The sequence below is a fragment of the Phalacrocorax carbo genome, chromosome 2 (genome assembly GCF_963921805.1).
Source record: "Phalacrocorax carbo chromosome 2, bPhaCar2.1, whole genome shotgun sequence".
NCBI classification, from domain to species: Eukaryota; Metazoa; Chordata; class Aves; order Suliformes; family Phalacrocoracidae; genus Phalacrocorax; species Phalacrocorax carbo.
The window spans coordinates 66,405,133-66,420,139 of record NC_087514.1 but is presented as its reverse complement, the minus strand read 5'-3'; the positions used below and the strand labels follow the sequence as shown (position 1 = coordinate 66,420,139).

Genomic DNA, 15,007 nt, shown 5'->3' with positions numbered 1-15,007 from the left:
GAGACTGTCAGACCACAAATAATGCTGTAAGAACAGAGACTGGTGTTTCAGTTGTAAAATCATTTTTTATTGTTACAAATATACATATGAATAAAATCCCTTGGACCTGCAATGTAAGTGGGTAGCTGTGAAATTTGCACCCTCTCCCTCAAAAGCTGAAATGTTTTTACAGATGTCAAACTATTTCCTCGTAGAATTACACATTGAAAGGAAGCTAATATGCAGACAGAACTGAGGGAGGCCTCTAGAAAACACCAATATTAATAAAATTTCAATTGCCCTCATTCCAATCAACTATATACATTAATATATGAATGTGGAAGCATACCATGATTATACGTCATCCAAATCCTTCTCTGTTGTGCTTTTTGACAGTACACAAATGTAAGCGTTGGAGTTTTATGTACAGTACGAGAACAGGAAGAAAGAAGCTCCCTGTGGGAGAATGTAAAAACCATACCCAGGCATTTAATATATATAATCTATACAAATTATTTTATTAGTGTGCTCTTTTAATATAATTACAATGTGCAATTGCATACCGCAAGAATATATTTATAGGTAAGTCACGTGCAGATTTGACACATTTACATTCAGCAGTACAACACATTACCTGCTGTACAGTGTAGTAGTGTAAGACAGTGTCCAGTTATTTTGCTTTGCTTTCTAAATGCCCAAACACAGGGCACTCTTTGTAGCTGCTTCAGAGAAATTCAAGTAGAATACATGAAAGAATCGCTGGCTTTAGCAAAGGCATGGAAAGGAACGCCTGCACGTCGTACAGAACAGAAATTAAGGACTGAATCAATGCCGAGTGAGCGTACTGTAAATTACGATTGGAAGATCAGGTTTTCTGCATGGAAACTATCTGGTGAAAGAGCAGTTGGCTAGAAGGGCTGTTGATTGCTGTACCCTGATTGTTATAAAAAGCTCTTGCGCTACGAAGCACTTGTACTGACTGCTAAACAAAAATAAAATCTTTATCTGCTGCTTCGCCAAAGTCACTGGACTTGCTTCCCTGATGGCCATCTTCATTTAAGGACCTCTACTTCAGTTCCTGGAACTCATGAGACTGCTGCCCAGGGCTTCTTTTTGCAGCTGAATAAAAGAGAAATAGGTCTTACTATTGATCACAGAAGAGAAAGGAAGAAAAATAATAATAAAAAACCCCAGTCATTCATGCACACACAGGACCTGCTCCTGCTCCCACTGAACTCATTTGCACTAGTGGGAGTAGCACAGGCACATTAACTCGTCAACCCAGAAAAAGGTGAGAGAGAAGAGAGAGGGTTTGAGCAAACTTTATTCCACCGTTGGTTGGCAAGCAGCCAAACGTGAAATATGTAACTCAGTACTTCACTGTGACACAGATAAACATTACAGTTAGAAACAGCCTGGAGACTTTCTTCTCATCACACCACTTCAAAACCAGAAAAGCATTCTTTTTTCTAGCTGGGCTGCATCTCAGACAATGCACTCCTGACTGCGCAGGTGGATATCCCTCAGACCAGTGGCGCACGTCCCAGGCAGGACACATCTATGTTCTCCTTTTGACTCAGCAGCCTTAATCAGGACGGACATTCACCCTGGCACCCAAGTAACCTGAACTGCTGCTCCCTGCCCCACCAGCACTGCCAGGTCCTGACGCCCTCCCTGTTCCTTGGATGGGGGGACGCCCATGGCTCTGAGCCCAACCTACATCTCCTCCAGCTGAGACTCCGGCCTCTGCACCCTGCTGTGCTCAGCAGTGGAGAAAGCAGGAGGACATACCCACTTCCCATGATCTAAATGCAAACACTACCCATTGTGTTTGCCCAGCACTCTCAAATCTCAGTGAGGCCAGGGTTTTCCCCAAACCTATAAGCTTTGAGATAAATGGGAAAGAAGGTTGTAAAACCTTGTTAAGATTTCTGATCTAATCAGTGGTCTACAATTGCTATGGTAACAACTGAGTTCTTATACACATCAATGGGGGTAACGTTACACAAGGATTGATAGCCTTAGAAATCTCGTATTTCCAATTAAAATGAACCTTTAAACACACAGTGGCCCTTAAATGTGATTTGGTTGCAAGTCATCTCACTTCGCCCCCATAAAATTAAATGTTACAGTTATGAGACCTTCTTTGTTCCACCATTTCAGTTAAGGACATCTGCCTTTGGTTTGCCTTGATCCTCGTGCCTGTTCATGTTTGTGCACGTCTCTCTTAACAAGGCACCAGCAGCTGCGGTGGCCATGAAGCACCACCTCTCCTTCCCTGTGTATCGCTCACCCAGAGCCTCACCACCGCAAAGGACAGCCTGCCCTGTCACCAGCGCGCAGCTCCAGCCGCAGCAGGGGCACGCAGGCAGCAGGATGCCGCATCTCCGCGGCCATTTCAAATCGTGCCAGGCTGTGTTAGGGTCTGCCAGGAATGTGGAAAATACAGAGAGGAATCCTAAGGGAGCCGATGCTGCTGAGCTGCTGGGGCAGCCTCAGCAGGGATGCTCCCTGTATCCCTGGGGGCCAGCACGACCCCCCAGGCAGCGCTGGTGCGTGCCAACAGGCCGTGCAACAGGACAGAAAGCCCTGGCCTGTTTTTGTTTGGCACAGACATTGTCTAGTCCTGGATCTCTGCCATGATGAAAACAGAATAGACACATCCAGGACACATCTTGTGAAGACCCACCTCCACACACACTATTTGCTAACCAAATAGTTCTCCTGAGTCCAAAATACCCATTTCCTTATTTGTGCTAGCCAAAATATGGGAGGAAATGACAGCCACTAGCTACACGCTCACTGCACTCTTATCCCACCTTTGCAAGCTGGGAAAGAGGAAGAAATGATTTTGAGAAAGGTTTGTAAAGCTATTCAATGGAATTGGAGAGGATTAAGATACCTAAATTCTGTTAAAAAAAAAAAATTCGGCATTTCCACCTTCCCAAACACCACTGGTTCTCAAAGAAATAGGTGCCTGGAAATTTTTGAGTCATTCTTGATACCTGTACTCCTAGTAATTATACAATCATAGAATCATTAAGGTTGGAAAAGACCTCTAGGATCATCAAGTCCAACTGTCAACCCAACACCCCCATGCCTCCTAAACCATGCCCTGAAGTGCCATGTTCTACGTGTCTTTTAAATACCTCCAGGGATGGTGACTCCACCACCTCTCTGGGTGGCCTGTTCCAATGCCTGACCACTCTTTCAGAGAAGCCATTTTTCCTAGTATCCAATCAAACCCCGCCCCGATGTAGCTTGAAGCCATTTCCTCTTGTTCTATCGCTTGTTACTTGGGAGAAGAGACCAACACCCATCTCACTACAACCTCCTTTCAGGTAGTTGTAGAGAGCGATAAGGTCTCCTCCCCTCAGCCTCCTCTTCTCTAGGCTAAACAGCCCCAGCTCCCTTAGCTGCTCCTCACAAGACACGTGCTCCAGACCCTTCACCAGCTTCGTTGCCCTTCTCTGGACACGCTCCAGCAACTCAATGTCCTTCTTGTACTGAGGGGCCCAAAACTGAACACAGTACTCAAGGTGCGGCCTCACCAGTGCCGAGTACAGGGGCACGATCACCTCCCTGCTCCTGCTGGCCACACTATTCCTGATACAAGCCAGGATGCTGTTGGCCTTCTTGCCCACCTGGGCACACTGCTGGCTCATGTTCAGCCGGCTGTTGACCAGCACCCCCAGGTCCTTCTCTGCCAGGCAGCTCTCCAGCCACTCTTCCCCAGGCCTGGAGCGTTGCATGGGGTTGTTGTGACCCAAGTGCAAGACCCGGCACTTGGCCTTGTTAAACCTCACACAATTGGCCTCAGCCCATCGATCCAGCCTGTCCAGGTCCCTCTGCAGAGCCTTCCTACCCTTGAGCAGATCAACACTCCTACGCAACTTGGTGTCACGTGCAAACTTACTGAGGGCGCACTCGATCCCCTCATCCAGATCATTGATAAAGATATTAAACAGAACTGGCCCCAATACTGAGCCCTGGGGAACCCCACCTGTGACCGGCCGCCAACTGGATTTAGCTCCATTCACCACAATTACACGGCCTTTGTTTGGTCTCCATTCACTTTTGAAATAAAACCCAGAACACATCCTGCAGCAGCCATTTTAGTTTATGGCCTGATAAACTAAGGCAGGTAGTTTGCCCCAAAAATGCCTGAAAAATATATGATGCATTTAAGTCCACATACTGCAAGCAGGCTTCTGCCACAAGAGCTTACCCTTGCCCCCGTGAAACCATACACAGGTGAGGTGGGTAGATCTGTGGCAGCACCTCAGCTTTTGAAACTTACCTTAACAGAGAGATATCTTAGAACTAACTAAAATATAATAATTTGACTATGATGGGGAGGAGAGATTGCAAGTTTGGGTGAGCTACGTTTGATTCTACAATGTGAAATCAGTTTATACGTTTTGGGCTGAGGATGTTACAAAAGGGATACATGATGTCTTATAAATAGTAAAACTGTGGGTAAATGTAATTGCATAAGATGTTGAAATACCTCATTAAAATACTTCAGAAAAAAGCTATTTTGAATCATTATTTAAACAAACCAGTTAAGAGGTAAAGAGAAGCATGTAAACACGTACCATGTGAGAACAAGAGCTTTTATATTTTAATAACACATAGATCAACCAAACATTTTTATAGCCTACTGTATGAATTCACTGTAAGTCAAAGCTGCTCTTCAGGAAGCACGGCTTAAGCGTGCAGCACAGTGCTGAGTTTGGGTCCTTTTGGTGGTTTTTTGTTTGTTTATGCAGCTGAAAATCCAAGTACTACATCAAAAAAATCCTATTTATCCTGTTCTCAAATGGTTTTGTGAGTGATGTACTGAAACTGGCACTAACAATATTCAGGCTGAAATGTATTTTGAAATACTTCAGTGCACACATCTTAAAAAGAAAGGTATGTAAGCACACAGAGCAGTGGAGAGTCTACCTGCAGCGTACTTACACAGCAGTGTGCCAGCGTCACTGCAATGAGCAACCACGGCTTGTAACGAGCCCTCTTCCGCAGCGGGGCTGCAGGTGCTACGTGGTACTGGTCACTGGTGTTGCCACAAAGGAAAAATGCACACACATTTCTAATCCGGAAATTTTTTCATGCCACGTAGTTCCCATGGGGATGTAAAGATTTGTAGCATCCCGTAAGATTTTTACCTTTCTCTTAATCCAATGACAAACACACCCCCTTCTGTGATTCTTTGCTATTACCGTTTCTTAACGATTGTTAGTGCCAGTTATCAAGCACCGTCCCAATGAAAAATGAAAACTTCTAACCAGAAGTGGGCTGTGCTTTCCTCTGCCCAAGCCCATTAGCCTCCTCTTCTGCACTGGTAGAGTACTGCCCCGAAGTGGTTTTCACGCTGCCAGGTGGCTTGGCGCAGTCATGAGCTGTATCTCTTTTTTGACAATCTCCTGTTTGCTCTAGCAGGAAAAACGATTCATTTATACCCCTAAGCTGTTCTGTAGGCCCACATATATCCATATAAAGAAATACAAATAATTTCACTTATCCATCCCATTTAATCACTTGTTCAAAGAGTAGTAATCAATATGCTTGCTTAATTTAGTCCAGATATTTGCGCATGTTGGTAACTGCAGCCCAATCTTACAGGTACGCTCTGTAAAGAGGTGTATTCTGAGATTGTCCCACAAAGTACAGTTAAACTCATTAATATAAAGCAATTTCATAATCAAGTATCACGTAATTTGCAGCTTTCTTTTGCAGGAGATATAATTTTGTTTACTAACTTAGGCAGATTTGCAGTGATTTACCAGTTGCAGAAATTAATTGAGCATGCTAGCCTGAAAGGTGGCAGAAAGCAAGGACGTAGGAATGACTGAATGAGGAAGCAGAACAGTAATAGAAAAAAAGAAAAACCTGAAAAAGAATAAAAAAATAAAAAAAATAAAAGAAACAGAATTTACTCTTTCCTGAACAATTTTATGCAAAGCATAGCAGCTCCGTAAGGACCTGGAAATCTAATTTTAGCCATTCTAAACTATTACTGGTAGAATTCGTACAGTGCAATGTAGAGGCAACTAGAAAACCCTGTTTGGCAAGTAGTCTGTTGAGGTCTAAGGGAGCAAGGAGTGAGGAAAGTACAGTGTCTGACCCCTTCTGTGTAAGGAGTTTCAAACAGCAAACACATTTTAAAAATAAAGCGATTGTCCTCCTTCTCCTGTGACAACCACAAACTGCAAAACCTTGTCAAATCTGTCGTGTCAGAGACTGCTGTAACACAAAGGGATTGCACCTACGATCCCATATTCCCTGCTTCTCCAATGTGTCCCCTCTCATGGCAGGGAGATGGAGAAGGCATATCGCACAGAAATGGTGAGGTTAATCTCAAGTTAAAATAAATCTGCAACACGTCCCATTACATTGTGTTTCTCTAGTTATGCAGTAAGAAGCTCTCTCACAGTCTGATGAAAAGCTGGTGAGAAAACAAGGACTCTAGCATAAGCAGTTATCAGACAGCAGCTGAGAGTCTGCTGTGGCAAGAGCCTTTGACTGCAACCATTCTCAACACGACAGCAGCAGTGTAGTGACTCCGATCCCTAAGCTGTAGCCCAGTTCACCTGTCTCAACACAGGCTCTGATGGGACCAAAGGCAGGAACAAAGCCAGACACTGTTCTGCCTTGCAGCCCTCATAACGCCCCAGCCACCGGGGGCACTTCAGACACCCTGGTGTCTTTTCTGGACCCTGAGTTGCAAACTGCTGCAGCTTTTGGTAACATGGACTGTCTGAACCCTCAGCCCTTTCCAGGCATGGCAGAGAACCTTGGGTGTGCCATGTCCTACCAGCTCTACATAACTCAGCAAGACTGTGGTGGTTCTGCTGGGCTACTTTTATGACACAAGGACAACTCAACAGCATCATACAGGTGGCTGAACTGAGAGCCACAGTCTGTAGAGAGATACCTGACATGTGCTGACATGCAGTCACCAAACAGTAGCCACCACAGCAACTATTTTCCAAGCAGAGCAAAACCCAGACTGTGAGATAAGTTGTTTCATAATGGCAATGGTAGTTTCAGGAGAAAGGGAGAAACTTCTCAAAATATACCTCTGGACCATCCTGAGGATGGCTTTGCCCCTCCTCTCACCTAGAGGGTAATGGTGGGCTCCGTGGGCAGCACAACTGCTCAGTCTTCATGACCCATATTACGTATCTGCCTTGACTCATCTGCCCCCACCCTACACTCAGAAAAGCTACTGGCAGAGTGTGAAAAAGCGCCCCTTTGTCTCACAGCTTAAGTGATGGGAATCACCTTGGAATGGAAATGGGGCTCACTGTCTTTCTTGAGTAGAGTCCCAGGAAGTAAGAGGTCTCACCCAGATGTCAAACCTTGTAATCTGTGCCAGCTAACACCACGTTGAGCAATAACTCTGTGACTACTTCTCCACATACCCTATGCTATCAGAGGAAGCCTCACCTCTTCTAAGAGCCAGCTATGGACAAGCAAATGCATCAGCAAACGCAGAGATCCAGTGCACACATGAAAAGCAGCAAAGACAAGGCAGCAGCCTACTGTTGTGCATAAAAGGTGTCAAGCCCTGCGCTGGCACACAGAGACTCATTGCCTGAGGAGGAGGTGAATTCAGTCACATGCAGCAACCCCACAGAAAGCAGGAGTACATGCAGAGCAACAGGCTGGCTGCGAGGAGCAAAGTCACAGCCGCTCCCCTGGTAATGTACTGAACCACAGAGCAGCATTTCACATTGTTGTGTGTGACTAATATCAATCAGCACCAAACTAAACCATAATATACACAAGAGTCCCTTGATTGTTCAGCTCCATAATTAATTCCAAGGGATTAATCTTTCACCTGGTTTGATCAAAGGAAGAAAATACAGAGCACCAACCCATGGGTGGAGAGGGTAAGGAAGAGGTGACCAGATATACTTTCCTTTCTCTTTTTTCCTCCAAATAAATAACCCTCTTTTCTTCCAAGTGAAAACAAATCAGGGGACAATGACACATCGAATTCTAGTAGAAGACAAGCATGCTGGAACAACAGTTATACCAACACTCCTACCTTCTTGAGAAAATGATCTGACTGTGGGGCTGCTCTGACCATCCTTTTCTTTATCAGAAGGAACTTTCTTCAGCACAGGTGGAAGCAGGGCAACTTTTGGGGAACTGGGGCCAGATGGAGACTCCGGAGCATCCTCTGTGGAGTACCATGAACAAAAGGATGAGAAATTATATTTGCGTTGTAGCTCACAGAAATGGTGCTGTTATGATGGGTCAAACCTCAAAACAATACACAAGAAACAGCTAGAATCTGTGTCAGAAAGAAGGATTCAGGAATTTACATTATGTCAAGAGAACACACGATGGCCCTCTGTCCAGGTGAAAGAATTTTAATAGCGAAGATCTCAGTTTCAGGATTTTTAATGTGTAGCACAAATACAAATCTGATGGGACCAACTGAATTTCCTGCAAGACATAAGTATGCAATTTGTAAAGAACAGCTGAAAATTATTTTGGATGGCTCTTTGGAAATATTTGTTCTATTTATATTTTTATTGTCCTGAAACATAATGAACCGATCGATTTAGATGTCCTGTTTCACAGTAACAAGGCATAAAAGTGAACCAGTGAAACAAATATCATAAATAGCCTACAGAACTCTGTACTTCCAGGAATAAACTGCCTGTACTTAACATGATAGCATCTGCAAAGATTTTCTAACTAGAAAAAATTCTTTGTCCTCTAGACTGAGGAAATCTGGAATTTAAATTCAAATCCATAGTTTAAACCATCTGGATGTCTTGTTTCTCTAAAAGGCTGGATATGCGTTATGTATGGCAAGTCGATTACCATCTTTACAGTCCTTAGAGGAAGACTTCTCAGTCTTACACTAGACAGCCTTTATTTGGACAGCAGGGAAGTACAGCCACAATGGATTACTTAAACTGCTTGTATTTTTGCTTCCCAAGGAGTAAACAGTGGCATACGTATGCAACAGAGGAACTAGGAAACACATTCGTATTGATAGAAGGAAAAAGGAACTCAAGAGTATCGCCTGTGTTGCAGACTTGTACAATGAGTTAATTCAGTGGTATACTGAAAATTAATAGGAATTTATCTCACTGTTGAGAAGTCACCACAAAGGAGTCAATCTTTTTACTTTCAGCAAAGGAAAGTGATGACTTTCCAAATGCAACTCGATCTGAACAGATACGCTAATTCTTGGACCTTCTCCATGCTTTTGATGTGCCTGTGAGGCCAGTTGCTTTGGGAAGCTCGGTATCAACATATGGACGAGCACAGCGCTTGGCAAACACAGCTACATATTTCTGAACTGAAGCTGTTATGTGCTTCATTGAGGAACCATTTTCAGTCTTTGATAATTTCTGGACATCCGAGCTGTGCTCCTTTGCCCTCAGATTACTTAGCAAAAATTTCCTACCATTAGTTTGGCCACACCACTGGAAACAACGGCAGGAGCAATAGCATAAATAGGGTTATTGCTCGGCTTCCTCATGACATTGCCTGGGCGTGCTTAGCCAGCAGGTTGCTACAAGGACTAGGATAGAAGTTAGACTGCAGCAGAGACAGTGCTGCTTTTGCTGCCACCTGAGGAGCTGGCCTATTACGAGCAAATATTAATTACTCTCTTTGTTAAGTATGCTCCCTCTGCAGGAAATGGGAGCTGGCAGAAACAGATAGCTCAGGTCTTTCTGATAATTAAGATTTTGAGAAAACACACTGCCTATTTTACAGATTAAGCATCACCAAATAAGCCCTACTTTCCTACTGTATTAATTTTCATGAGCATCTTACCCAGCACCTCGTTTTTATGACCATTTCTAAAATGGCCAATAAAATAAAATTAAAGCCATCTAAAACCTGAAGGTGATTCTGTACTTGAAAAGCACTCTACCCACTAGAGTGCAGACTAAGTAATGCTCAGGTACACATCAAGGGCAGGGAAGAGGCTATGATATCCCTCTACTCCCTCATCTTCACCAAAAATTACATCTTGCTAAGGTCAACAGCGAGTATGGAAAAAGCCTAGAGGTCTGCAAGCCCTTACAGATGGCTAAGCTTACATTTTTCAGTCATTAGCAATAAGCTGTATTTGCCATAGCTGCTGGGGGAGTCAGTAACTAGCATTTAATTCCCTTCAACTGCAGGGGCTGTACTTTGGGAATAGGGGGTTGTGACACTGGCATATTAAATTTCAAACAGACAAATGTACGGGAGATCTGGTGAAATATTTCCCACTACTGGAAACCTTAAGATAATATCTGGGAAAGACGTTAGGACAGAGCAGAAGTTAATAGTCATTCAACTGGCAGTCTTGCAGGGTTATAAAAGCACGATTACAATTATTTCCAGTCAAAAGCAATAAGGAAAGAAACAAAGGCAAAACAAGGAAAAAGAGAGTGAGAGACAATGGGTTTGTGCAAGTTACTAAGAATAACAGGCATTTGCTGGAGGGGCTGAGAGTAGCCTGCCAGAAAACCCCAAGGGCTTTAGTGTTTAGAGCCAGGTGTTTAGAGAAAATACAGTTATTTTTGGTGGTGCTACTACAACAGGATTTTGATGCTGAAGTAGCTTTCTATGCTGTCCTCTTCCGTGAAAGCAGGCTAACTCAAAACAGCTCTGCTACTGCTGCTATTGCTTCTCCTCAGGTTTTATTATTGCAGATCACAGATTAAAACATTTTAATAAGTTTATTCGAATTACGGCAGAGGGAGGTGGAAAAGACGGATGCAGGTGAAGAGCAAGTGACTGAAGAACCTGTCCCTCTACATTTAACTTCTGTTCAGGATGTGGCTACGAGTGTCTCCTCCACAGCCCACACAAACACCACTCAGAAGTACCCAGCTGGGGATAATGAACGCCCAGAAGAGCTCCTCACCAGTACGAATGGCAGAGCGTGGTTTCTGTGGCACCGTGGGTCGTCCTGCCAGGCTGGGCTTTGTTGACTGCAGTGGGGGTTTTGGGCTGGTTGGTGTATTGGAAGAGCTTCTTGCCTTTGCACCAGCTTCTGCCTTTGGTTCAGCTTTTGAATTTTTTTCTGATGATGCTGAGATGGAGTCACCTTTATTCGAGGCAAACCGACTCTCTGGAAGGGTCTGCTGGAGTTTAGGCACTAAAATAAATAGACACATAAAATAAAGTCTCCTGCAACACGGAAGGCTCTGTGCACAGATATGCCTGAGTGGAAAATACCATCATTAGCTCATGTATCACTGCTGCACTGCCATGTGAGTGGTTAAGGGGACCCTCTCTAACATTTCATTCAAAATCACTTTAAGAAAAACATCTAAAACCACTAGAGTTCTTACACGTGCTAAGCTTCATAATTCATTTGCCTCAGAGTTGATGGCATCTTCCCCTTTTTAATATATTTGGGGTGATGGCTGCCTGGACCTCATTCTTCCTTCATATTTCTGGAAGCAGATGGTACAGCCACCTGCTGAGAAGCAGCAATGGATCAGTGGAAGAGGCAGCTTTTGGCTGTTTTGTTCCTCTACAGAGAAAAGGTTGGGTATCCAAGATCAACAGAGAAATCCTGGCCCAGAAAATAAATCCCAAACGTGCGATCAGCAGGCTACATCTTGTTATTTGTTGCCTTTAGCAAACTCTAGAGGAGATTTTGAAACTTCGCCGAGATCAAAGTATTCTTGATATAATATTTTGATTTATCTAATATCACTGTATATGGATTCTGTTTTCCACACATTAGCAAGTTTATCAACATATTTATCCCAAAGACCAAGGTACTTACAGATAAAGCTACACTGACTTCCAAGCAATGAATCAGTCTGATCTAGCTGTGCAAGTTGGTAGAAAGCCTGCTGGATGCTAGGTTGCAAACAAGCAAAATGCCTGCCCTACTTTCCTATTCTGCAGCTTTCAGAAGGTTGAAGGCTTGTATGCAGCAGACATAATGATAATCTTGGAACTTGTATGGTAGCTTGGGACTTTCAACAATTGTCACCTCTTTTTTCTCAGAAGAGAATTACAGACCAACTGAAATGCAGACTAGTAGTTTTGGTACTTGGCAAAGCCAAGTACGTGCTCACAGATGCTGACTTGACCTACCTACCTGCTATTCCCATTCAGAAATCCTACTTGTTACAAAAGTGCTGAGCGCCAATATTTTAATGGCAGTGGGAGGGAGGGGAGTGCTGATATAGTTTGTTGCAAGCCAATCTCCAATATGTTTTTCCAGCTTATGTAGCTGTTTTTCAGCCCAGCTGGAGTTAAACTCTGGCAAACCATAGAGAGCTGTGTGGTGCTTATATATTTGTGTAAGTGCGTGACAGGGAGAGTTTGTGTCTGCATGCACGCAATAGACTTTCATGTTGCACGTGAAACAGCAGGCCACCTTCTCCACTTGTGCGTGTGTGCATACAAAAAAGCAGGCAACATCCAGACGTGAAGCAAGGAATAAAAAAACCCCTTAATCTCCTTCTGCATCACTATCTATAGCTTTCCTGTAGCAACATCCAGCAACTTTCCATTAACTCTCTTCCTTGCCTTCCTAACCCCAGGCCGGCTAATATTGTTAGAACCCAGTAAGTTAAAACAAATTAACCCAAAACAAAGACAAACTGTAGTTGCTGCAGCAAAGAGCAGCCTCGGGGAGCTCTCAAGCAAGAGTGGTAAAGAAAGAACTGACAGCTGGAGGCCAAAAGGAACAGGCATGCACAGTGCAGTGAGGTGGGGGTGAAATGTGTCATATACAGAGACAAGGACCAGAGAAAAATTGGAGTCAGACACTCCCAGCTGCTACCAATGCCCCAGGCACAGACTATTCTTGCTCCTCTGATTTCAGTCTGATGATATCAGGAGACATGTATAGTATACAAGGTCCTCCTCAAAAGACAAGCAGGCTTTAAAAGCTCTGATTTACAGAGTTCAGCATGCTCTGAATATGCTGTCTTTTAGAACTAGCTTTAAAAAGGTATAAAACTTCAAAATTGATTTCTGAAGCGCTCAGCCAAGATGGCCACATTTGCATTTTGATTTCAGCCTTGCTTCTGTATGTTTTGGCAACCCTGTGTGCTGTGCTTGCGGGGTACCTACCACTTGCTGTTGAGAAATGAGACCTGGATTTCCTAGTTCAGCCCACTCTTAAGTCCAGTGAGGGTAGTATGCACAAACCACCAGAGCTGAATCCTTTCTGAACACTTCACTGGCCAGTCCCAAAAATATGAACAAGGACCGTAATTTCATCTTGTCCTGAGATGGCTACATTGTAGGCACTGACAGGGCTACAGCTTGACAAAGGCATGGCAGGAGTAGGTGCAGAGGGAATTGGTGCTGTAAGCACTGCAAGGCTGGACTCCACTTTGTACGTGATGGAGAGTCGTTTAATGCATGTGTTCAGTGCCAGGGGCCTCCACAGCTTTGCAGAGAGCCCTGGCTTCAGTCAAGCTAGGTAAACCCTGGGAAGAGCCAGCTGCCACTGCCTATGAGATGTCTATTCCAACAGCTGGAAGACAGGGCAACTCAGGCTGGTACCTGCGCTGACTACTATAAACCTTACAAACTGGTCATGTTTAGGTGTATTCAGGAGTTTCACTTCTTCATGCACAGATAGTTTTGCTGGCTCCTGGGTTCAGCTTCAGCTTTGCTGATCCCATTACAACTCAGCTCCCTTTTGAAGGTGCCCCAGGCACATGCACCGAGGACCTTCCCTCCTTCGCCATGTGGAGCACAAGAGTAAAAGCTGAGCCGTCAACTCAGCCCTAGAGCTGACTTCATGAAAAGTGCTGTCAAACACAAAACAAAAAGCGAGATTTGTTTCTAATCCTTTCCACTTAGCAGAAGCTCATATTTTGCTTAAGCAGCTGTAGGCATACAATCCGGAGAGGGAAGTGAGATTTTGAGGTTAGGCATTTTGCATTTTCGAGAAAGAGTTTATACCAGGAAAACCAAAACGTACCTGTGCCACTTCCATCCAGTCGTTCTGAGCTCGCTGCCATGTCAAAAGACTCTCTGGTAGTTGTGTCATTCCCAAGTTTCTGAAAGAGTAAGAAAAGCTCTTGTATTAATAATATACCTGTAATTAATACAACTCAGTGGTTCTGTTACGAAAAAAGCTCTAATTTGGAAGCCATAAGGCAGAGAAAGCAGCGATAGTAATAAATGGTAGATTCTGTCTCCTTGTTTCTATTTCAGGTCTTGGAGATCCAAGTAGGAAGAAAATTACACTGATTTCATTTCTAATACTGCCACACATCTAGCAAAGCTGCAATGACACCCTGCCACCGGAGCTGAAACTAAAGTTGCTAGTTGTAAACAGTCTTTTCTCCAAAGCTGGTTCCCTCTAAAAATTCTTTGTTTAGGTTTAAAATGAAAATTCTTTTTCAGAAGATCTAGATTTGGAATATAAGACTGTTGAATGGATTGCATGTTCTTCCACATACAAGAATAACTTATTTTAGGTAAACTTACAACTATAGAAGCAGCAGTGCCCACATATTTACAGGATTTCTTTAAAAACCTTACTTCTTGAAAGGTGTTTAAAGCTATCCACCACAAGGGCTGCTGGATGCTCAGCACCTCTGAAGGAAGGGGGCCTCTTGTTTATGTACTGGTATTTTACCAAGTCTTCTATTCTCAGGAATAGCTTTCCTAACAACCTTGCCTCAAAAGAAAAGGTGCAAAGACTTTGTTGTCAAGCCTAAGTGAGCTTGAAACCTGTGTATTCACCAAGAGAAGTTTAGATACGCAGCCAATGTGCTTGCAAAAGAACTAGCCTCCTTTTACTGTCTTACCTGCTACCAAAGCTTAAGCAAAGGGATAAATGGGAAGATACAGAAAGCGCATAGAAGAAAGAGCAGGATATACTGTGACAGAAAGCCTTATAAAGATAAGACTAGGCAAAATACTGAGTTTTTTTTCTGAAACCAAAAAGGTGCGGATAGACTTTTGTAGGCAGCTTCAGTCTTGATCTTGATTTTCTATTTCAAGACATCTAGTGTGGCAAATGACTCAAAGCAAGCTATTTGTGCTGATGACCATTGCATTTGGT

The 15,007-nt window shown here is 43.7% G+C and overlaps 1 protein-coding gene across 3 annotated transcripts in view; it reads right to left on the bottom strand.

Annotated features, from left to right (window-relative positions):
• Positions 1–476: 476 nt before the first annotated feature.
• CARMIL1 (capping protein regulator and myosin 1 linker 1) overlaps positions 477–15,007 on the bottom strand; it is a 201,098-nt gene continuing 186,567 nt past the window's right edge. Inside the window, exons 34-38 of one of the 3 annotated variants that reach the window (XM_064443146.1) lie at positions 13,916–13,994; positions 10,877–11,110; positions 8,039–8,173; positions 5,271–5,417; positions 477–1,098 (exon numbers count right to left, since the gene is read on the bottom strand). In XM_064443146.1, the coding sequence (XP_064299216.1) occupies positions 1,046–1,098; positions 5,271–5,417; positions 8,039–8,173; positions 10,877–11,110; positions 13,916–13,994 (648 nt within the window). In that variant the 3' untranslated portion in view covers positions 477–1,045. The remainder of the gene's footprint in view (positions 1,099–5,270; positions 5,418–8,038; positions 8,174–10,876; positions 11,111–13,915; positions 13,995–15,007) is intronic. The other 2 variants (XM_064443149.1, XM_064443147.1) reach the window with 2 other exon arrangements.